The 22,712-nt window shown below is 51.5% G+C and overlaps 2 protein-coding genes across 4 annotated transcripts in view; one reads left to right on the forward strand and one right to left on the reverse strand.

Moving 5' to 3' along the window:
* Nucleotides 1-22,712, reverse strand: part of LOC308459783 (vomeronasal type-2 receptor 26-like) — a 65,624-nt gene that overhangs the window by 23,537 nt on the left and 19,375 nt on the right. The window lies entirely within an intron of this gene.
* Nucleotides 10,489-22,054, forward strand: LOC308459792 (uncharacterized protein). The gene is made up of 5 exons (XM_080975489.1): nt 10,489-10,561; nt 11,817-11,990; nt 12,193-12,366; nt 19,775-19,861; nt 20,405-22,054. Exons 1-5 carry the CDS (start codon nt 10,504-10,506, stop codon nt 21,943-21,945), a joined length of 2,034 nt encoding a protein of 677 aa, XP_080831615.1. The 5' UTR covers nt 10,489-10,503; the 3' UTR covers nt 21,946-22,054.

The raw sequence follows: 22,712 nt of genomic DNA on the forward strand, positions 1-22,712 counted from the left end.
AAATATATAAAAGGATGTCACATAGAGGAGGGAGAAAGGTTGTTTTCTGCTGCTCCAGAGAAGCGGACACGGAGCAATGGAGCCAAACTACAAGAAAGAAGATTCCACCTCAACATTAGGAAGAACTTCCTGACAGTAAGAGCTGTTTGACAGTGGAATTTGCTGCCCAGGAGTGTGGTGGAGTCTCCTACTTTGGAGGTCTTTAAGCAGAGGCTTGACAACCATATGTCAGGAGTGCTCTGATGGTGTTTCCTGCTTGGCAGGGGGTTGGACTCGATGGCCCTTGTGGTCTCTTCCAACTCTATGATTCTATGATTCTAGAGATAAGCATCCAAGGAACTGGAGGCAGGAGGAGCCCTGTGGAGTGGGGAGAGGCAGCCCCCTATGTGGGGAGACTGGATGGGAGACCCTCTCCCCCCCCCACCTGCCAAACGACAATTCCCAGAGTTCCCTGGCAAGAAGTGTGGATTGCTGACCCCTCTGGGAATGGCAGCCTTGGGAATGCAGGGCGGCAGGACTGGACGTGTCTCCTAGCCCCTCTCATTCCGGTTCCCAGGATCCTTTGGAGGAGCCACTAGGGCTGGGTGAGATCTGGTTTCCAACTTTGTAATGGATCAGCAGCTAAACATCCCCTGCCCCCTCCCAACTGAGCAAGCCCACATACTGCTCCAGCATGTGCCACTCTCGGGAGCAGGAGCTGCATCCAGCCTTGCTCAGCTAAGTATTTTTAGGAAGACCCCTGCCTCCCTGACCTGGCAAGGCACCAGGGTGAAGCCAGCAGCAGCCCATGTGAAAAATCATAATCAAAGTAATGTGCCGCTCATCTGACTGGGTTTCCCCTGCCACTCAGGGCAGCTTCCAGCACATATAAAACCACACTGAAACATCAAACATTAAAAACTTCCCGATACAGGGCTCCCTTCAGATATCTCCTAAAAGTGGTGGTGCTCTTTCTTTCTTGACACCTGATGGGAGGGCGTTCTGCAGGGAGTGTGCCACCATCAAGAAGGCCCTCTGTCTGCTTCCCTGTAACTTTGCTTTTCACAGGGAGGGAACCGCCAGAAGGCCCTCGGATCTGGACCTCATTGTCCGGGATGAATGAAGGGGGTGGAGACGCTCCTTCAGCAATACAGGGCCAAACTGTTTAGGGCTTTCAAGGTCTGCACCAACACATTGAATTGTGCTCAGAAACATACTGGGAACCAATGTAGATCCTTTAGGAGGGGTTTTATATGGTCCCGGCAGCCACTCCCAGTCACCAGTCTGGCCTCTGCATTCTGCAGAAAACTAAATGAATGACACAGAAGTTGCTGTAGACTAAAGTTAGAAGAAGCTTTAATTGCTACAAATGGTATAAGGAAACTTGATAAGGAATTAAGGGAGTACATGGTGTTGAGTACATGGTTTTGCCAACAAAGGTCTGTATAGTTAAAGCCATGGTTTTCCCAGTAGTGATATATGGAAGTGAGAGCTGGACCATAAAGAAGGCTGATCGCCGAATAACTGATGCTTTTGAATTCTGGTGCTGGAGGAGACTCTAGAGAGTCCCATGGACTGCAAGGAGATCAAACCTCTCCATTCTGAAGGAAATCAGCCCTGAATGCTCACTGGAAGGACAGATTGCGAAGCTGAGGCTCCAAGACTTTGGCCACCTCCTGAGAAGAGAAGACTCCCTGGGAAAGACCCTGATGTTGGGAAAGATGGAGGGCACAAGGAGAAGGGGACGACAGAGGACAAGATGGTTGGATAGTGTTCTTGAAGCTACCAGCATGAGTTTGACCAAACTGTGGGAGGCAGTGGAAGACAGGAGGGCCTGGCGTGCTCTGGTCCAGGGGGTCACGAAGAGTCGGACACGACTAAACGACTAAACAACAACAACAACATGGTGTTGACCCGGAGTGCCTTTGGAAACCTTGTCACAAGAGGAGCATAAAGCTCACCGCTGGAGTTGTTAAAGGGTATACATGCCTGGTGTTCTTAAGAACACAACAGATTTAGGACATGTGGAAGAGCTATACTTGGATGGCTTCCATGTCGCCACCCGAGAAGGCCGGGCAGCCGGAGCATCAGAGTGGCCTCTCCGAGAGCCCCACGCTCCTCCCAGGGCTGTCCTCCTTCCAGAGCAAATTTGCCCGCAGCCCAAACCCAAAAGGAGTCCCTCCGAGCAGCCTCTCCAGCGCAGGGCCAGGGCAACGCAGCGGGAGGGGTGCCCTGTCTCCGGGGACCAAGGAACAAGTGCGGGTGGGTGCTGCGCAGGCAAGCAGAGCCATGGGGGTACTTCCTAGCTTGGGGTCTGCTCCCCCACTTTGCTCTCCAAAGACAGGACCCCATCCCTGGAGGCGTCTCTCGGCTGGCAGGGAAAGTCCCCTGTGGCCAGAATCCCTCTGGAAAGAAGCTTCTGCCAGACAGGGCAGACCAGACTCAACTCCATCACCCCTTCCTGCGTTGCAGGGGTGGGACTAGATGGCCCTTGTTCTCTCCCAGCCGGACCCCCCTTTCTGCTCTCCTGTAAGACAGGAGATGCAGCCTCCGCTCCCTCGCCCATGCAGCCTTCACCCCTCTCTGGCTCCAATACTTCCCTGCTGCTCCCCTCGGGGATTAGGGCTTCCCCTAAGACATTTCCAGAAGCATCCTCAAGGCATCCGAGATCTGGCCCAGAAAGGTGTGCTCTCAGGGAGAACCTGAGCTCCAGGCTTGGCCCGGCCACCAACTAGTCTTTCCCACATGGGCAGGTCCCGGGTCCCGGAGTCCAAGAGGCAGCTGGGGATTCCGGGGGGCTCACGGACCCCTCCGCTGAAGCCCCACTTCCCTGGCCCTGGGTCCCAAATGCCATGGTGAGACAACCAGGGGACTTCTTAGGAATTCCTCAAGTTTCACAAGATGGAGCTGCTTCAAAGGAATGGGGACGCCCCTCTTCCTCGTCTGGATGAGATGGGGGCTCCTTGGGGCAGAGGGAGGGGAGAAGGGGGCAGAAGCAGGGAGGGCGAAGGAGGGGCGGGCTCGGGGCTCTCGGCTTTGCAAGGGTTAAAAGGAGCAGAGCTGGATTCCTAGAGAGGACAGGAAGGGGAGGGGGCGGGGCAAGGTCCTCCAGAGCAGAAGCCCCTCCCTTCCTGCTTGCTTCTTCTCTCTCCTTTGCAAAAGCCCCTCCTGGACTCGGGTGAGTCTCCTCTCCTCTCTCCTCCCCCTGAGGGCGCAGTGGGGAGAAGGGGGTCCCGGGGGGCAGGGAGGGGCGTGGGGTCCCTCTTCAGAGCATGCCGGGGGGGGGAAGCAGAGGGTCCCCCCTCGTCCTCTCGGCCAAGCCAGAGTCTGCAGCTCCGTTGCTCCTTTGGATCCAGACGCTGCCTTCCTTCTGGGAGGGGCTTGGGGTCCAGGGAAACTGGGCAGGCAAAGAAACCCCCTTCAGAGGGAGGGATAAGTCACATTTCTGAGCAGAGGCTGCAGCCAGACGGGAACATTTGCACCTGGGGGGAGCACAGGGAGGAGAAAAGCCCTTCTGCATCTCCAGACCACTTCCTCTGTCCCAGATGCAACAAGACATGTCCCTCCCCTACTCAGGCTAATCAAGGTTCCTGTTACAGATAGGTAGCCGTGTTGGTCTGCCATAGTCAAAATAAAAAAAATCCTTCCAGTAGCACCTTTAAGACCAACTAAGTTAGTTCTTGGTATGAGCTTTCGTGTGCAAGCACACTTGTATCTGAAGAAGTGTGCTTGCACACGAAAGCTCATACCAAGAACTAACTTAGTTGGTCTTAAAGGTGCTACTGGAAGGATTTTTTTTATTCAGGCTAATCAAGTAGACGAACTAATGTGAAAGCAGATGTCAGGGGTTCAGGAGCAGAGGCAAGGGCAAGGGAGGAAACAGAGAGCGAGGGGGAGGAGGCAGAAGAAAAGATGAGTGATGACGACGACCCGAGATCTCCGAGTCTTTCCAGTGAATCAGAAGATTCACAGAAAGGAGCACCAGTGGCCAGGGCAAGGGGGGAGCCTAGGGGGACACCCCAGGAAGATAGAGCCAGAGGGGACTCAGAGGGGAGCAGTTGGAAATCGGGACCAGCGTCACCGCCAGAGAGCAGGGAAGAAGAAGGGCGCCAGGGATCAAGCGCTGGCAGCTCACAACAGGGGGGAGGGCACGAGTCAGGAGTGGCCACACCTCCATCGGGGAGCGAAGAAACGGTCAGACGGAAGGTGGAAGGTTTGGCGCGCGCGCCAAGTTCAAATGCACAGGAAGGTGGCGCAGTAGGCAGCCCGGAAAGGGAGCCAGGTCCTAAAGCCCGGCGCAAGGAGACAGGAGGGTCCGGGGGGTCGGCGTCAGAAGAATCCCGGAAGGAAGAGACCCCGGGGGGCAGAGGGACCCAGAGAAGAACAGTCAGGCGGAAAAGGTGGAGCAGGGCTAGGATATTAAGTTGGTGTACAAGGGGCGGAGACTCAGACGGAGCTTCGCCGATCTAACCATGAGACGTAGAGTTGCACGCAGCAGATTGAGAATGGAAACTGTAACTCAATAAAGACTTTTATTTAATGATCGCTGGCTAGCGTGATCCTCTGTGAGCTAGGATCTGGAAGCAGCTCTGACAGTAAGCTCCGTCTCCTAATTGTGGGCATCTACAGCCTCGCGGAGAGGAGAGAAAGCGGGTGCCTACTAGCGAGCTCACGAACGGCAGACAACATGACGGCCGAACAGCAGATAGCGGAACTCAGAGAAGCAGTGACACGACTGAATGCCGAGGCTCTTGCATCCAGGAAGAGAGAGGAGGACGCAGCTGCCGCCTACAGGGATCTCCAGGTCAGGTTGGAAGTGCTTACGAAGCAAGGGCAACTGACACCCAAACCGGAGGGGATTGGGTTGGGGATGACGAACAGGCGGTCTGGTCTCTCACTTCGATGGGAATTTGCAACAGTACCCCAACTTTAGAGCAGATGTAATGTGTGCACTGCAACTACTGAACAACGACTTTCGAGATGAGCAAGAGAAGGTGGGATTCATCATGTCCCATTTGCATGGAGATGCTAAAGCATGGCTGCGCAATTTGTGGAGAGATAAGGATCCGGCGCTCCAAAATGCGGATGCCTTTATTAAAGCGATGGATGGGTGCTTTTTATCAAGCATTGACGTGGATCTTGCTCGGAAGCAGATACATGGACTGAAGCAAGGGAGGGCCAGCGTAAGGCAGTACCATGCCCGCTTTTTCGCTTTGGTCAGTGCCCTGGAATGGGACAGAGATTCGGCTCCTGTAAGAGACCTGTTTTGGGAGGGATTGCACAGCTCGGTTACAGATGAAATTGCGAGGGGGGAGAGACCCCGGACCACGCAGGAGATCGTTCAGAGGGTGCTGGCGGTGGGGGTGCGGCTGGAAGAACGTCCGTGGAGCAGGGACGAAGGGCGTGGGGGGCGCGAACCAGCCAGGGGCTCCTCCTTCCTTCCCAGAGAAGCAGCGCGTGCGCAATTCACGCCTCCGCCACGAGGAGGAGCGGAACCTATGGAGGTTGGAGGTGCAAGGGCTCAGTCAGCAGCCAGAGCCCTAGCACCGGCACCAGTGAAAGCGAAGCCTCCTAGAGGGAACAGGAAGTGTTACATCTGCGATGATCCACAGCATATGGCGAAAGAGTGTCCCCAGAGGCTCCACAAGCACACTGCAGCCTCAGCAATGGTAACTGCAGCAACGCAGCAAGGAGAACCACAGCAGGGAAACGACGGAGTCTGGCTGGAGGAAGAGGCACTGGGGCCCAGCCAGACGTGTCTGTGAAGCAGTCCCCAGAGATTTTACAGCCCATGGACCCCCTCCCGCCCAAACCAGTAGTGAAGCTCACCGCATCTCTCCAGCTGCCCAATGGAATCACCATGGACGTGCCAATCACCATTGACTCAGGAAGCAATGCGGACTTTATAGGGCAGGACTTTGTCGACCGGCACGCCATACAGTTGCTGCCTGCCACGCTGCCCCTGCAGGTTGTCACGGTGGATGGCAGGGAGCTGCTAGGGGGGCAAGTGGTGAAGCAGACGCCACCAATGGTGATGCGACTTGGGAATCACAGGGAAATCATCAGCTTCAACGTCACTCAACTATCGGACACGCCCATTGTATTGGGCATGAGTTGGCTGGACAAGCACAGCCCGACGCTGGCTTGGTACCAGAGGCAGCTGACCTTCGGCTCTTCCTTTTGCGCTGAACACTGCATCGTGCCCCGGCAGGAAGGAGAGGAAGAGGAGTCACAGCTGCAGCTAGGCACGCTGCAAGCGGTCCCCCACAAGTACGCAGAATTTTTGGAGGTTTTCTGCGAGAAGGAGGCAGACAGGCTACCCCCCCACAGACCATATGACTGCAAAATTGACCTGCTGCCGGGGGCGGCGCTGCCCAAAGGGAAGCTGTATTTCATGTCTGAGGACGAACTGCAGGAACTCAAAGAGTTCATAGATCATAATTTGGAGCGCGGTTTCATCCGGGAGTCCAAGGCAGCGGGGGGCAGTCCTGTATTCTTTGTTAAGAAGCGGGACACGCCCCAAAAAAGACTTGTAGTGGACTATCGCACCTTGAACAGTGTGACCAAGCCATCGGACTTCCCCATGCCCCGAATCGACGACCTCCTCGCAAAGGTACGGAAGGGCAGCGTGTTCACCAAGTTGGACCTGCGAGGGGCGTACAACCTCATTCGCATGCGGGAAGGAGATGAGTGGAAGACAGTCATGTTCACGCCCCTGGGCACCTACGAATATAGAGTTATGCCGTTTGGATTGCAAAATGGCTCCCACGTTTTTCAAGCTTTCATGCATCACGTGTTGGCGGGGCTCCTCTACAAGACGTGCGTCTGTTTCTTGGATGACATCCTGATCTTTTCGGAATCGCAGCAGGAGCATGACAGGCACGTCAAGGAAGTGCTGAGCAGGCTACAGCAGCATAGGCTTTACGCCAAGCTGGAGAAGTGCCAATTCGACGTGACGGAGGTGGATTTCCTGGGCTACAAGTTGTCTGACAAGGGGCTCGCCATGGACAGCGCCAAGGTTCGAGCAGTGTTGGATTGGAAAAGCCCACGCAACCGGAAGGAGGTCCAACGGTTTGTCGGCTTCGCGAACTTCTATCACAAGTTTATCAAAGGCTTTGCCATGCAGACAGCGGCCATCACGGACACGCTCAGCTCCAAGAAGAAGAAGTTCATCTGGACAGAGCAGGCGGAGCAGTCCTTTCAGGCACTCAAGCGTCTCTTCGCGTCGGAAGAGCAGCTGCTTCATGTCAACCCCAGCAGGCCGATGAGGGTGGAGACAGACGCTTCGGACAGAGCCGTGGGAGCAGTCCTGCTGCAGAAAGACCCGCAGGGGGCTTGGAGGCCGGGAGCGTTTTACTCCAGAAAGCTCAGCAAGTCTGAACGGAACTACACCATCTGGGACAGGGAGTTGCTGGCCATTCATGCAGCATTCAAAGCGTGGAGGCACTTCCTGATCGGCGCCAAGCACACGGTGCAGGTCTGCACGGACCACAAGAATCTGGAGCACTGGCGCACGGCACAATTCCTGAACCAGAGGCAGATACGTTGGGCTGAGTTCTTTGCGAACTTCGACTTCCGAATAGAGTATGTCCCGGGGGACACCAACATCATGGCGGATGCTCTCTCCCGTAAGCCACAGTATCTGGAGGAGGCAACGCCAGCGGCCGCCATGCACATCTTCGCACCGACAGTGTGGGCGTGCGCTGCGGCAACAGTTGACCTGGAGGCGGTGCGACGAGCGTTGCAGGATGACTCCTTCGCGCAAGCAAAGATGGCAGAGGTGCACAGGGGCACGGCAGCGACCGACGAGTTCCAGCTGCGAGATGGATTGCTCATCCGTAAAGGGGCCATCTACGTGCCGGGAGACGAACTTCGCGCCAAGGTACTGCAGCAGCTGCACGACGCGCCCACTGCCGGGCACTTTGGCAAGGAGAAGACGGTGGAATTAGTCGCCAGAGACTTCTGGTGGCCCGGAATGAGAGGGGAAGTCGCGGACTACGTGGCGAGGTGTGACACCTGCCAGAGGGCCAAACCAGTGCACAGACCGCCGGCCGGACTGCTGGAACCGCTGCAAACTCCGTTCGAACCATGGGAGAGAGTGGCCCTGGACTTTGTCATGGATCTGCCCAGCTCGAGGGGCAAGACGGCTGTGCTGGTGGTGGTGGACTTGTTCTCCAAGATGGCACATTTCATTCCGTGTGCGAAGGTGGCCACGGCGGAACAAACCGCCAAACTGTTCATAGACCACGTGTTCAAGGTTCACGGTCTGCCGCGGTCTATTCTGTCCGACCGAGGGCGACAGTTCATCTCGAACTTCTGGCAGAAGCTGATGGGCTTCCTGAACGTCAAGATCAACCTGGCGTCGGCTAGACACCCGCAGACCAACGGGCAAGCGGAGCGAGTCAATGCCATCATGCAGCAGTACCTGAGATGTTATGCGAATCAACAGCCTGCGACGTGGGTGGATTACCTGCCTCTCGCCGAGTTCGCCTACAACAACACGAAGCACGTGTCCACGGGGGTCACGCCGTTCTTCGCCAACAACGGGAGGCACCCCAGAACCTTCCCGGGACTGGAAAGAATGGGGGAGGGGGAGCCGCAGACAGCAGATGCGTTCGCGTCGGAGTTGCAGGAGGTCCACGATCAGCTGCGGCGGCACCTGGAGCTGGCTAAACACGCATACAAGGTACAAGCGGACAAACACAGAAGGGTTGGCGAAGAGATCCATGTGGGAGACTGGGTCTGGTTAGCAGCCCACGCAGTGCCGGCCAGGTCGTTGGCGAAGAAGAAACTAGGGCATAAACAACTGGGGCCCTACCAAGTCGAAGAGCAGGTCAACACGGTGGCTTTCAGGCTGGCGCTTCCGGAGGGTTCCAGGATGCATCCGGTGTTCCACAGATCGGTGCTCACTCCCTACAAGGCACCTCACAGGTTTCAGGAACCAGGAACGGCACCGAGTCCGCTCCGAGAGAGAACCGGGCAAGGGGGAGTGGCACAGGAGGAGCGCATCAACGAAGTCACGGAGATTTTGGACTCCAGATGGGGGGAAGAGGGGGTAGAATACTTTCTCGCCAAGGAGGGCACCCCGGCCAGTGCCAACAGCTGGGTGCCGGGCTACGCTTTAGACGAACCTCTGCTCAAAGAAGAGTTTCATGCCCTCTTCCCACATAGGCCCATGCCAGCAGACTTTTTCGACGACTGGCTTTTCACGCCCACGCTTTCAGCCAGCACGTTCCGGGGGTTCGACTCGGACGAGGAACCGACACGAGACGCCCGTTCCCCGGAGGGGTCACCCTCGGGATCTGCTTCAGAACCCTCGTATTGGTGGGATGATCGACCAGAGGAGCAGTTCCGCAGAAAGTGGCTGGAGGGTCCAGGACGAGCAACGTCTCCAGAAGGAAGCGAGGGAGAGACGGACATGGACGTTTTCGGGGACGACCCGGGTTTCGAGCACGGCGGCACAGAGATGGAAGCGGAGGTGACCGTCGTCGACGAGAGCAGGGAGGAAGAACCGGAAGACTTCAGATGGAGGCCCGCCACGGGGAGCGAACTGTATCCGACATTCGTCCCCCGGACACGGCAGCACCCAGCTCCCGCACCGGAAGGAGGGGAGGGGGGAAGAGGGGGCTTCGAGGGGGGGATGGATGTCAGGGGTTCAGGAGCAGAGGCAAGGGCAAGGGAGGAAACAGAGAGCGAGGGGGAGGAGGCAGAAGAAAAGATGAGTGATGACGACGACCCGAGATCTCCGAGTCTTTCCAGTGAATCAGAAGATTCACAGAAAGGAGCACCAGTGGCCAGGGCAAGGGGGGAGCCTAGGGGGACACCCCAGGAAGATAGAGCCAGAGGGGACTCAGAGGGGAGCAGTTGGAAATCGGGACCAGCGTCACCGCCAGAGAGCAGGGAAGAAGAAGGGCGCCAGGGATCAAGCGCTGGCAGCTCACAACAGGGGGGAGGGCACGAGTCAGGAGTGGCCACACCTCCATCGGGGAGCGAAGAAACGGTCAGACGGAAGGTGGAAGTTTTGGCGCGCGCGCCAAGTTCAAATGCACAGGAAGGTGGCGCAGTAGGCAGCCCGGAAAGGGAGCCAGGTCCTAAAGCCCGGCGCAAGGAGACAGGAGGGTCCGGGGGGTCGGCGTCAGAAGAATCCCGGAAGGAAGAGACCCCGGGGGGCAGAGGGACCCAGAGAAGAACAGTCAGGCGGAAAAGGTGGAGCAGGGCTAGGATATTAAGTTGGTGTACAAGGGGCGGAGACTCAGACGGAGCTTCGCCGATCTAACCATGAGACGTAGAGTTGCACGCAGCAGATTGAGAATGGAAACTGTAACTCAATAAAGACTTTTATTTAATGATCGCTGGCTAGCGTGATCCTCTGTGAGCTAGGATCTGGAAGCAGCTCTGACAGCAGATTTCAGATCTATCCTCAGGAAATGCTAAACAAGAATAGAAGACTCCTTCTCCCAACCTTCTGGGACAAATGAGGAGGGATTATCAGTCATTGGGTGCCTTGTACTACTAAGAGAGGACATGGAATGCATTAAATCCTTTTTGGCTGACAGTAATAAATGTCTTACCATCCTGAAAGGTACTTGTAAAACCTTCTGGGGAAAATCTGGCAGAGAGTCTGTGGGATTTGATAAACAAGAATTGGAAATTGGTGCTATCTGAAAAGAGGCTAGTTCTATCAAACTGCCCTAAGCCTTTGGAAACCTTGTCACAGGAGGAGCGTAAAGCTCATCTCTGTAGTTGTTAAAGGGTATACATGCCTGGTGTTCTTAAGAACCCAACAGATTTAGGACATGTGGAAGATCTATACTTTGATGGCTTCCAGGCCAGGGTGGGGACCACATTTTGAGACTGGAGACTTGTGAAGATGGTGTATAAACACAGACAATATCTAAGAAGGAGTGGTGTATTAGTCTCAAGATTATTCAGAAACGTGGCATCACCAGCTCCTCTGCTTCCATATACAGCAACACCTCCAGAAAGTCCTCAGTTCAAGGCAGACCATCCTGCTTTAGTTGACAAAGATTCTGCAGGTGACAAGCCTGACTAGCCAGCTGACCTGGACCCCAAGGAATCCCCTAACTCAGACACCCCTGGGTCCTTGCACTTGAGGAATCTGGGGAATGACCTTATTGACAGAACTGAAAAGAATTGATTAGAGTCCTGTGCTCTGCCACAAGAAGCCCAGAATGAAATACTCTCCAGATTTGACCTCTGACGTTCCTGCCTGATAAGTTGGAAGAAGGAACAGAAAGGCTCATGCAAGCCCACCAGATATACCACCGTGAGCTGAATTTATGGGCTAAAAAGCTACGCTCCCCCACCACCACCAGGTTACTGAACCCTCTTTCCTACCATTTGGAGATGAAAAGCTTCCCTGAAGATTTGGTCCCCATGCAAGAGGCAAATATGGCCACATCTGCCTGGCTTGCAATGAGAGAGCTCAAAGAGTGTGAACTGGGCTCTCCATACAAAGCACCTAGCATGGGGGCACCCACATGTAATAGCTACTCATCTGTTTTCTGCCCATGCTCTGGGGTTGCAGTTTTCAGGCTTGGGGACGGTGACTGGTTTTGGCACCAAGTTCTGTCCAAAAGCCCCACTGAGTTCAAGGGGATCTACTCTCAGCTCACTACTGTGCAGACCATGCCAGCCTTAGGAAGTGGGGTGAGGAGCAACCGGAGGTAATTAGAACCACTGGAGAGGTTTAGAAATGGGGCTTCAGTTGGGAAGGGGCTGTCCCGTTTGTGCTTCTCCAGAAGCAGGAGAGTATCTAGGGCAGGAGAATCCCTGCAGGGCCTCTGAGGCTCCCTTTGCTTCTTCCTCTCTCCCAGGACCCTGCAGCTTCTTTTGGCTCCTCGACTCTTCAGGAAGGATGAAAGGGACGGATCCTGCAAAGCTAGCAAGGATGGAAGGGGGGAGATGGACGGTTGACCTGGTCAGGTTGTCTCCCGCATCCCTGCCCACAACCTCTGAGCATTCCCTCCCAGGGGCCTCCGAGAGATCTGGTGAGTCCCAGGGGAGGGGAGATGGGGACCTGGATGGATGGAGGGTGGAAGAGGGGAAGCTCTCTGGCCAGAAATGAGATAAAGCAGGGATTTTGCTGTGGAAGCTGTGGGTGGGGCCCCCAACATATTGGGAGGCTTCCCCTCCAGCCAGAAAATCCCTGCAGGGCCTCTGAGGCTCCCTTTGCTTCTTCCTCTCTCCCAGGACCCTGCAACTTGCTTTGGCTCCTCGACTCCTCAGGAAGAATGAAAGAGACGGATCCTGCAAAGCTAGCGAGGATGGAAGGGGGGAGATGGACGGTTGACCTGGTCAGGTTGTCTCCCGCATCCCTTCCCACAACCTCTGAGCGTTCCCTCCCAGGGACCTCCAAGAGATCTGGTGAGTCCCAGGGGAGGGGAGATGGGGACCTGGAGGGATGGAGCCAGAGAGGTATTTGGGCTTGCTCAGATTGGGGGTGGGGGGAGGCAGGCAGCCGGATGGAGATGGAGAAGGGGAGCACCTTTTCGGGTTCCTCCACCTGCCTGCGCCTTTGTCATCTGCAGGCAATTTGGGCTAGGAATACATCACAGCTCTCTGGCCACCACGATGTACTGGCAGCTCAAAATGTCTAAAACCAGTACCGTGATCTGAATGTATTGGCAGCGGTTGTCAGCAGTATGCTGATTTCACTCAGCTCTAGTTCTCCTTGACACCTGCAGGTGAGGCAGTGGAAGTGCTGGACCAGTGTCCTGCCTTGGTAATGGACTGGATGAGAGCCAACAAACTGAAGCTCAGTCCAGATAAGACTGGGGCATTGTTAGTTAGGGGTTCCCTAGACCCTGATGTTGGGAAAGATGGAGGGCACAAGGAGAAGGGGACGACAGAGGACGAGATGGTTGGACAGTGTTCTCGAAGCTACCAGCATGAGTCTGACCAAACTGCGGGAGGCAGTGGAAGACAGGAGTGCCTGGCGTGCTCTGGTCCAGGGGGTCACGAAGAGTTGGACATGACTAAACGACTAAACAACAACAAGACCAGATGGCTGGGAGGTCACCTGCTCCTGATAGGATTACACTTCCTCTGGAGGAGCAGGTTCATAGCCTGGGGGTCCTCCTGGATCCTTTGCTGTCGCTTGAGGCTCAGGTGGCCTCAGTGGTCAGAGTGCCTTCCATCAGTTTTGCCTGGTGGCCCAGCTACCTGCCTATCTGGACAGGGATAGGCTACCTACTGTTGTCTATGCTCTGGTAACCTCAAGGTTAGATTACTGCAATGCATTATACATAGAACTGCCTCTGAAGACTGTTCAGAAACGTCAGCTGGTGCAGAATTCAGCGGCCATGTTGCTCAGCGGAGCAAGACGGTTTGAGCATCTTACACCGATCCTGGTCCGACTGCACTGGCTACCGATTAGTTTCCAGGCCCAATTCAAAGTGCTGGTTTTGACCTATAGACCTTAAATGGCTCAGGACTGCAATACCTCAAGAACCGCCTCTTCCCATATGAACCTACCTGGACCCTGAGATCATCTTCTGAGGCCCTTCTTTGTGCGCCTCCTCCTCAAGAGGTCCAGAGGGTGGCAACATGAGAACAGGCCTTCTCTGCAGTGGCTCCCCGTCTATGGAATGCTCTTCCAGGGAAATTCGCCTGGCGCCTTCATTATACACCTTTAGGCATCAGGGAAAAACGTTCGCCTTTAATCAGGCCTTTGGTTTAAACATCCAACAACAACAGTCTTTTAAAATGTGGCTGGGGGGGGGGTTATTGCTTTTCCTTTGATTTTATATGCTGTGATTTTGTTTGTGAACCACTCTGAGACCAACTGGTATAGGGCAGTATATAAATTGAAATTATTATTATTAAAAAAATAAAACCAGTACCTTGATCTGAATGCCCTGCCAATGTCTGACTACTTACACATCCATTGTGCAGCACTAGAAGACACGACTCTTTAAAGTAACCTGATTTCAAGATTGATGATTTCAAGATTGATTGCAGATGGGGCCTCCATGTGTTGCCTTTTTCTTTTATTTTTGGAATAACTTTTTTTAAAAAAACTAAATTTTATTAACAAAATATAACAATACACAAAACAAAACAAAACAAAACAAATTCAAGTCTTGATTCAGATTAAAACACAAAACAAAGAATGAAAGAAAATAAAAGAAAAAGAAAAATAATAACAGAAATGAAGATAAAAGATAAGAAAAAAGACAGACATATTCCCAATACCCTATTCATCTTGTTCCATAACCAAAATTGTTAAAACAAAGACCTCCACCGACCTCACAACACTTCATTTCAGTCCCGTTATATCTTTCTGTATTTCCTTATTATCTCAAACCTAACATATTCATGTATATATGTGTCAATATTCCTTTTCCTTTCTATTCACGAGGTCATTCTAAACTCAACCAGATTTTTACCCTTGAACCTTGTCTTTTGAAGTATTCATTCAAACAATCCCATTCCTTCTTCACTAAACTTTTTGGTTTTTGTCTTATGATGTCCGTCAGTTTGGCTAACTCCAAGTATTCACAAAGTTTACATAACCATTCTTCCCTGGTAGGTATTTGTTTCCCTTTCCAGTACTTAGCTACCAGGATATGCTGAAGTCGCATATAAGAATAATTTAACTCTATCTTTTGGAATGTCATCATTTAATATTCCTAATAGGAATGCCTCTGGACTTTTACTATAAGTTATTCTTAGTATTTTCTTTATCTCTTCATGGATCATGCTCCCAAATTTCCTAATCTCCGGGCATGTCCACCACATATGGTAGAAGGTTCCGTTTTGTTTCATACACCTCCAGCACTTATGCGTTTTGTTCATTTTGGCCAGCCTTTCTGGTGCCAAGTACCACCTATGATACATTTTCATATAATTTTCTCTTATTAAATAACATGCTGTGAAGTTTGTTTTTTGTCCATAATTTTTCCCATTCTTTGCATTCTATTGTATGGCCTAGATCTTGTTCCGACTTTTTGATGGCGTTTCCCTTTTCTTCTTTTTCTGGTTGTCCATTCTGTAACAATTTGTAGATTTTTGATATAGTCTTTTGATTATTGTATAATATTTCCATTTCCCATACCGATTTTTTTTTTAATCAAAACCCTTTGACTTTTTATCCTTCTTGAACGTTGCTGTTAGCTGGTAACATTCTAGCCAATTCACCCCACTGTTTAAGTGCTTCAAATTTTTTCACTTTCTGGCGATAATTTATCTCCTCCTTGAGTTCCCTATATGTTAGCCAATTGTCTTTCACGTTGTTTCTATGGATATTTGGAATAACTTTTTATTGCTTTTAAAAACAAGGATCATAGCAATAATAAATGATACAAATATGTAGACTGAGTCTTCTCATGTCATTTGTATATCTCAAAAATAGCAGAATAAATTTGCAGGAATATCTATAAGAGGCATGTCCAATACGTCAATAGCGATCAATCCGTTGGTTGTGGGATGAATGTTCATAGATTGCGGCCTTCCCTCTGCTGGAGATGTGCCTGAGGGGCTGTTGCAACACCATGTGTGGGCCCAGTCCAGGAAGCAACCGCCAAGCTCCTCTCACAGGAGGGGATGTTTTGCCGCTGCGCATACCTGGCATGTCAGGGGAAGCAATCAGCACCAGGGGAAGCAGTCTGAGTGCCCCCCGGCCCCTCAGAAGAAGAAGCCGGTGCGCGCCCACCTACCCTACACCCATCCCTGGGTGGTAGATCACTGCCAGTTTTTATATTGGATCGTAGATCACAGCCTACTTCAAGTTGGGCATGCCTGATCTATAATGTTAATGGTTTCAGAACTCACAGAGTTAAAGAGTTCTGGTGACGTCTCTTTCCTGAGGCGTGGTTAGAAACACTTAAGGGAGGGGTTTGACTCCGTGTGTTTCAGTCTGACTCTCGGACGCCATGCGAAAGGGAGAATGTGTCAGTTCTCGCCAGGTCTGAATTTATGATGTTATTCTTCATGATTAAACGCAAGAGTAGATAAGGACTGCCTTGTGTCTGCTCTGATTTATTCCACACGTGCTGCATTTTGCTTCTCACCGCTGTGTTTCGCTCTGCTACCGGCAAGAGAAAGAGGCCTGAGGAGGATTTTTGCAGGAGGCACGGATAGCTTGCAGAGTTTCGCAACGGAAGTGGTGCCAGGCTCCATGTTCAGTCTCTGTGTACACTCTTGTCCGGTGTAATCCGAACAGGTTATGGGTGCTCGCCAAAGCTTTGAAGCATTGCAGGAACGTCCCACGTGTGGGGGAAGCCAGCAGGAAAGTTGCTGGGGCCAGCTGGAGCTCTGGAGCTGTGTCTTTGAAGCTGGAAGGAGCTCGCTGGGAGGAGAAGCCGATCTGCCGGAGGCCGGAGGAAGCTACTGCCGAGTCGTGAGTAAGCTTAGCCCCCGGGGAGGAGGAGATGGCTCAGTCCCAGGAACACGGCTTTGAGCTTAAGCTGCCGTGTGCGAAACTAACTCTTAACTCGTGGTTAGAGTGGAGTTATTTAGCAGAGTTGTCCCTAGTTGGAGCCAAGCTCTGGGAAACAGTCACGCCGACGTCTACGTCAGCTGGGGCTGGTACAAGCCAACGTGAAGCTGAGGAGCGTGTGCTTACTTTTTTGGCTGAGAACGTCAGTGCTGATTTGAGGCCTATTGTTCTGGATGCAAGGAAGCCTGAGGTCGCTTGGGTAGCTCTCCAGGAAGCGTGTGAAGCTGGGGGCACAGGCAAGGGCCGGGAGATGTCTGCATCGGGACAGAAAAGGCAAGAAAGCACGGAAAGCCGGTGCACAGCTGGGAAAGGCTGTGGGACCCCTGAGGGGGGCGAAGGGACTGTTGCCACTGCTGCTGGTGCTGCTGGTTTAGCAGAGTCTAAAAGCTGCGTGGGTGATGCAACATGTCTGCGTGAGGAGCTTGGAGAGAAGCAAGCTGCTGGGGGCCCTTTACCCATCACTGGGGGTGCAGGAAAGCGTCCTGGGAGCCCTGGGAGCAGTGGGGGGGCGGTGAGCAGTAAAAGCTCAGAAAAGCCTCTTTTTCCAAAGGCTGCCAAGAGTTGTTTGCGTCGTGAGTCGAAGCCTGGGAAACAGGAAGGTGCTGACGGCTTCAAGGCCAGCCATCTGCTGCAGAGGGAGATACGTGCTGCAGAGCTGTCTGGGAACTCTAAGATAAGTCCAGTCTTCAGAGGAACGCAGGAAGTTGCGGTTACGGACACTGTCAAGGACAGGTGCAGCCAGACGTTTGTTGGCATGGCAACGCTACAGAGCAATGCCAGCAGGGACACAACTGTGAAGTGGGTGCTGGACTCAGGAGCGAGTCATCACCTGATAACGCCATCTGCTGGGGAGCTGCAGAATTGCAGGGCTGTTTCGACTGGAATGACTTGTAAATTTGCTGACGGGAAAAAACGAAATGTATCTAAAGTCGCAAATGTATATGTTTCTGTTTTGCAGGCGGAGCTGGAGTGCTTCATTGTACCAGGGATGAAGTGTTGCCTGTTATCGGATTCTGCTCTGGCGAAGCAGGGATACAAAATTTGTTTTGAAAATAATACCTGTTCCATTTTCAGAGGGGGGAGGCAACTTGTCAACGTGGAGAGCAAGGACAATCTCTTTGTTCTGGAAACACCTCTGGAGGGTGGTGGGAATGCAGGGAAAGCACAGGCGCAGTGTGCTAGTGTTCCCAGCCATGATTCATGTGTTCATGTATGGCACAGGAGAATGTCTCATGCTTGTCTGGAGGATGTTAAGAGGTTGCCAGGCTGCACCAAAGGTTGTAAAATCACGCCATGTGAGGGATCCCTAGTGTGCAGGGCATGCAGCAAGGTCAAAAGGTGCAGGTTTCCCGGGGTAAAGAGGGTAACCACAAAACCTTTTGAGTTGATTCACACAGACCTTACAGGACCATTGGAGTGTGAGAGTCTGGGTGGGGCCAGGTTTCTGCTATTGTTATCGGATGATTTTACCCAGAATTTATGGTCTTTTTCTCTCAGGTCGCAGAGAGAGGCGGCGCAACTCATCCAGGATTGGGTTGCGGAGGTGGAACTAAGGTTCTCCACCAAGGTGCAAGCGTTCAGGAGCGACCGTGGGTCACAGTTCACTGGGTCTGCTCTGAAGGAGTTCTTCAAGGAAAAGGGAATTCGTCACCAGGTGACGGGTGCAAAGTCTCCTCAAGAGAGAGGCGTGGCAGAGCACAGGAGTGAAGCACTGGCTGAAGTTGTCAGGGTTTTACTGTGTGACTCTGGGCTGCCTCAGAGCTTTTGGAGTGAGGCTTCGAAGTTTGCCAACTTTGTTTTTAACAGGTCCTACAATCACGATGTAGGTGACACACCGTATTTTCTGTTGCACAAGAGGAAGCCACAGGTGCATTTCTTCCGTTCGTTTGGTTCCAAGGCTTCAGTGCCAATACCAACAGCGCAACGGAAGGAGGGTGGTCCTAGGTACCAGGACATGATTTTCTGTGGGTATGATCCTGCAACAAATGGGTGGAAGTTTGCATACCCAGAGGGTGATCAGACCACGCTGCTGGTCAGCAAGCATGCTGAGTTCTTTGAGCAGGATGGTTGGTCACAGCCTAGGTATGGTTCTGATTTTCTCTCAGAATGCTTGTCCGATTCTGAGGGGGAGGAAAGGGAAGAAGGAGAGGCAGAGGCGGAGCCTGTTGCTGAAGACCAGGTTACTGATGATGGTCAAGCACAGGGGTGGGTTTCTCCACAGGTTAAGAGAGAACCCAAGAGTGAGCCTTCATCTCCTGTTAGCCAAGTGCGGGAGGCCCGAAGACGCAGCAAGTCAGAAGGGGAGTCTTCTGAGCTTGCTGGAGACACACTTGCTGACCCCAGTGGGTCAGGAGGAGCGCCCGAGGTTGTGCTCCGGCGGTCAACTCGGACCACAAAGGGCATTCCACCGGAGAGGTTTCAGGTCACCAGTGCGTGGGTTGGTTTCGCACAGTGTGATTCTGGGAGTGTGGAAGGGATTCAACAATTGCCTGGGATAGATGCCAGTGGGAGGCAAAAGGCAATGGGAGGTGAGTTGAACTCAAAGAGGTCTGTAAATAGGGGTTCACAGTTTCCCTCAGGATTCGTGACGAGAGGGGGTGTTAATGGTTTCAGAACTCAAAGAGTTAAAGAGTTCTGGTGACGTCTCTTTCCTGAGGCGTGGTTAGAAACACTTAAGGGAGGGGTTTGACTCCGTGTGTTTCAGTCTGACTCTCGGACGCCATGCGAAAGGGAGAATGTGTCAGTTCTCGCCAGGTCTGAATTTATGATGTTATTCTTCATGATTAAACGCAAGAGTAGATAAGGACTGCCTTGTGTCTGCTCTGATTTATTCCACACGTGCTGCATTTTGCTTCTCACCGCTGTGTTTCGCTCTGCTACCGGCAAGAGAAAGAGGCCTGAGGAGGATTTTTGCAGGAGGCACGGATAGCTTGCAGAGTTTCGCAACGGAAGTGGTGCCAGGCTCCATGTTCAGTCTCTGTGTACACTCTTGTCCGGTGTAATCCGAACATATAATATGTGGTTCATCATTAGTAGTCAGTGTATGAGTTTTGGGTTCATGAAATGGTTTAAACGGAAACAAAAAAGGGGAAACAGGAGAGAACAGAGAACATTGAACACCACATAGCCGAATGCCTAGACAGGAGCTTTTGTGGCTGTTGTGCTTAGATTAAGTGTGAGTAATAGTCATTTTCCCTGGTCTCCTCATGAACATGCGGGGGGGGGTCAAAGTGAAGAAGGTAATTTACATATAAATTTAAATTTGAACCAACCAGATTGAGGACACTGCTGATGGGGCATGTGCAGGTGAAGATGTTGCTGTTTGTTTTACAGACAAGGTGTGGACGTTGCTGGATCCTGACCAAAGAGTTCTGCATAAGGAAGTCAAGGAGAAGAATTGTGGGATCATGGACTCTCTCGGTAAAACTCCCTATTGGATCATAAGATCAGTTTTGAAACTCCATACATACCTCTGTGATGAACCTCCACTATTTGGATGGGGACCAACAGCATCTGAGTTGCTAACATCCCCGCCATGAGCCCTGAATGGAGGGATATCAACTCTTTCCTCTCTGAATTTTCTTTGTCTAGTCATTCCTTTTTAAGCAATGACCAAGCTTGTCTGAACTTCCCTGGTCTTTTTAAATGTCGGCCTCAGAGCTTTAAGGGAAGTTGAATTAAATTCTGTCAGGTTTGTGGTTTTTCCTTCTGTTTGCCTTTGATTAACCAAAGAGATGACTGACCTTGGAATGGATTCCAGGATTGAGCGAAACAAAATTTATCCCAGATAAAAGCCAGCAATATGTCAGTAAATACCAGCCAACAAAGGCAGTGAAAATTATAGTAAGGCCTCACATCAAACTCTTCAGTTTTTCCTCTATCACAAACATTCATTAACTTTGTTCAATAATGTGGAGCTCCATTTCTTCCTGAGGCTCTAATTCGCTTCTCTCTTCATTGCAGATGTTGATGAATTGGAAGGGAAGAACAAGGGGGACCACACCAGAATCCACATAGCGGAGAAGTCAAATAAATATTCAGAGTGTGGAAAGAACGTCTGTCAGAGCTCCCAGTCCACCTCCCATCAAGGAAACAGCTTCATTCAGAGTAATAGCCTCACTTCACATGAAAGAACTCACAGTGGAGAGAAATTGTATCAGTGCAGAGAATGTGGAAAGAGCTTCAAACACAGTCAGAATCTCACTTCCCATCAAAGAATTCATACAGGGGAGAAACCCTATCTGTGCTCCAAATGTGGGAAGAGCTTCAGTCGGAAATATAGTCTCACTGCCCATCAAAAAATTCATACAGGGGAGAAACCCTTTCAGTGCTTTGAATGTGGAAAGAGCTTCAGTCAAAGCACCCATCTCACTTGCCATCAAAGAATTCATACAGGGGAGAAACCCTATCAGTGTGTGGAATGTGGAAAGAGCTTCAGTAGCAGCTCCAATCTCACTTCCCATCAAAGAATTCATACAGGGGAGAAACCCTTTCAGTGCTTTGAATGTGGAAAGAGCTTCAGTCAAAGCACCCATCTCACTTCCCATCAAAGAATTCATACAGGGGAGAAACCCTATCTGTGCTTCCAATGTGGGAAGAGCTTCAGTTGGAAAGATAGTCTCACTTTCCATCAAAGAATTCATGCAGGGGAGAAATCCTTTCAGTGCTTGGAATGTGGAAAGCGCTTTAGTCACAGGCAGAGTCTCACTTTCCATCAAAGAATTCATACAGGGGAAAAACCCTATCAGTGCTTTGAATGTGGGAAGAGCTTCAGTCAAGGCGCCCATCTCACTTCCCATCAAAGAATTCATACAGGGGAGAAACCCTATCTGTGCTTGGAATGTGGGAAGAACTTTGGTCAGAAAACCCATCTTCTTTCCCACCAAAGAATTCATACAGGGGGGAAACCATATCAGTGCTTGGAATGTGGGAAGAGCTTCAGTCAAAGCGCCCATCTCACTTCCCATCAAAGAATTCATACAGGGGAGAAACCCTATCAGTGCTTCCAATGTGGGAAGAGCTTCAGTCAGAAAGATGGTCATACTTCCCATCAAAGAATTCATACAGGGGGGAAATCCTTTCAGTGCTTGGAATGTGGAAAGAGCTTCAGTCAAAGCGCCCATCTCACTTCCCACCAAAGAATTCATACAGGGGAGAAACCCTATCAGTGCTTTGAATGTGGGAAGAGCTTTCGTCAGAGTTGTGATCTCACTTCCCATCAAAGAATTCATACAGGGGAGAAACCCTATCAGTGCTTTGAATGTGGGAAGAGCTTTCGTCAGAGTTGTGATCTCACTTCCCATCAAAGAATTCATACAGGGGAGAAACCCTATCAGTGCTTTGAATGTGGAAAGAGCTTTCGTCTGAGTGGCAAACTCACTTCCCATCAAAGAATTCATACAGGGGAGAAACCATATCATTGCTTGGAATGTGGAAAGAGATTCAAACACAGTCACAGTCTCACTTCCCATCAAAGAATTCATACAGGGGAGAAACCCTATTAGTGCTTGGAATGTGGAAAGAGCTTCAGTTGGAAAGATGGTCTCACTTCCCATCAAAGAATTCGTACAGAAGGAAAACCAAAAAGAAAAATAATATAGCAAAAATTATTAAACAACCCTCACAAAACACAATTGTATACAAAAGAGAAGGGGGGGAAGAATAACTAAAAATACCCTTTATCATATTTGTATCATATGATTCATCAACACATAGGAAGGCAGGCTCCCCAGCTCTCCCCTGGGTGTCCACCTCTTCTCCCCATCTCCCATCCTGAGAGATCCTTCCCTGTGTTCCTTGCAGGTCCCTCTCAGGACCCTCTCAGGGGACACAGAAGGGGCTGAACTCCTCAATGCCTTCTTTGCCTCAGTCTTCTCCGATAAAGAAAACAATGCCCAACCTGAAGAATTTGGAGCAAATGATTCAGCAGAGGAAACACAGCCCAGAATAACTAAGGAGATAGTACAAGAATACTTGGCTAGTTTAGATGTATTCATGTCTCCAGGGCCAGATGAACTGCATCCAAGAGTATTAAAAGAACTGGCAGATGTGATCTCAGAACCACTGGCAGTCATCTTTGAGAATTCCTGGAGAACAGGCGAAGTCCCGGCAGACTGGAGGAGGGCAAATGTTGTCCCTATTTTCAAAAAGGGGAAAAGAGAGGACCCAAATAATTACCGCCCAGTCAGTCTGACATCAATACCAGGGAAGATTCTGGAGCAGATCATTAAGCAAACAGTCTGTGAGCACCTAGAAAGGAATGCTGTGATCA

The sequence above is a fragment of the Podarcis pityusensis genome (genome assembly GCF_964106645.2).
Source record: "Podarcis pityusensis genome assembly, chromosome: 12".
Taxonomy (NCBI): domain Eukaryota; kingdom Metazoa; phylum Chordata; class Lepidosauria; order Squamata; family Lacertidae; genus Podarcis; species Podarcis pityusensis.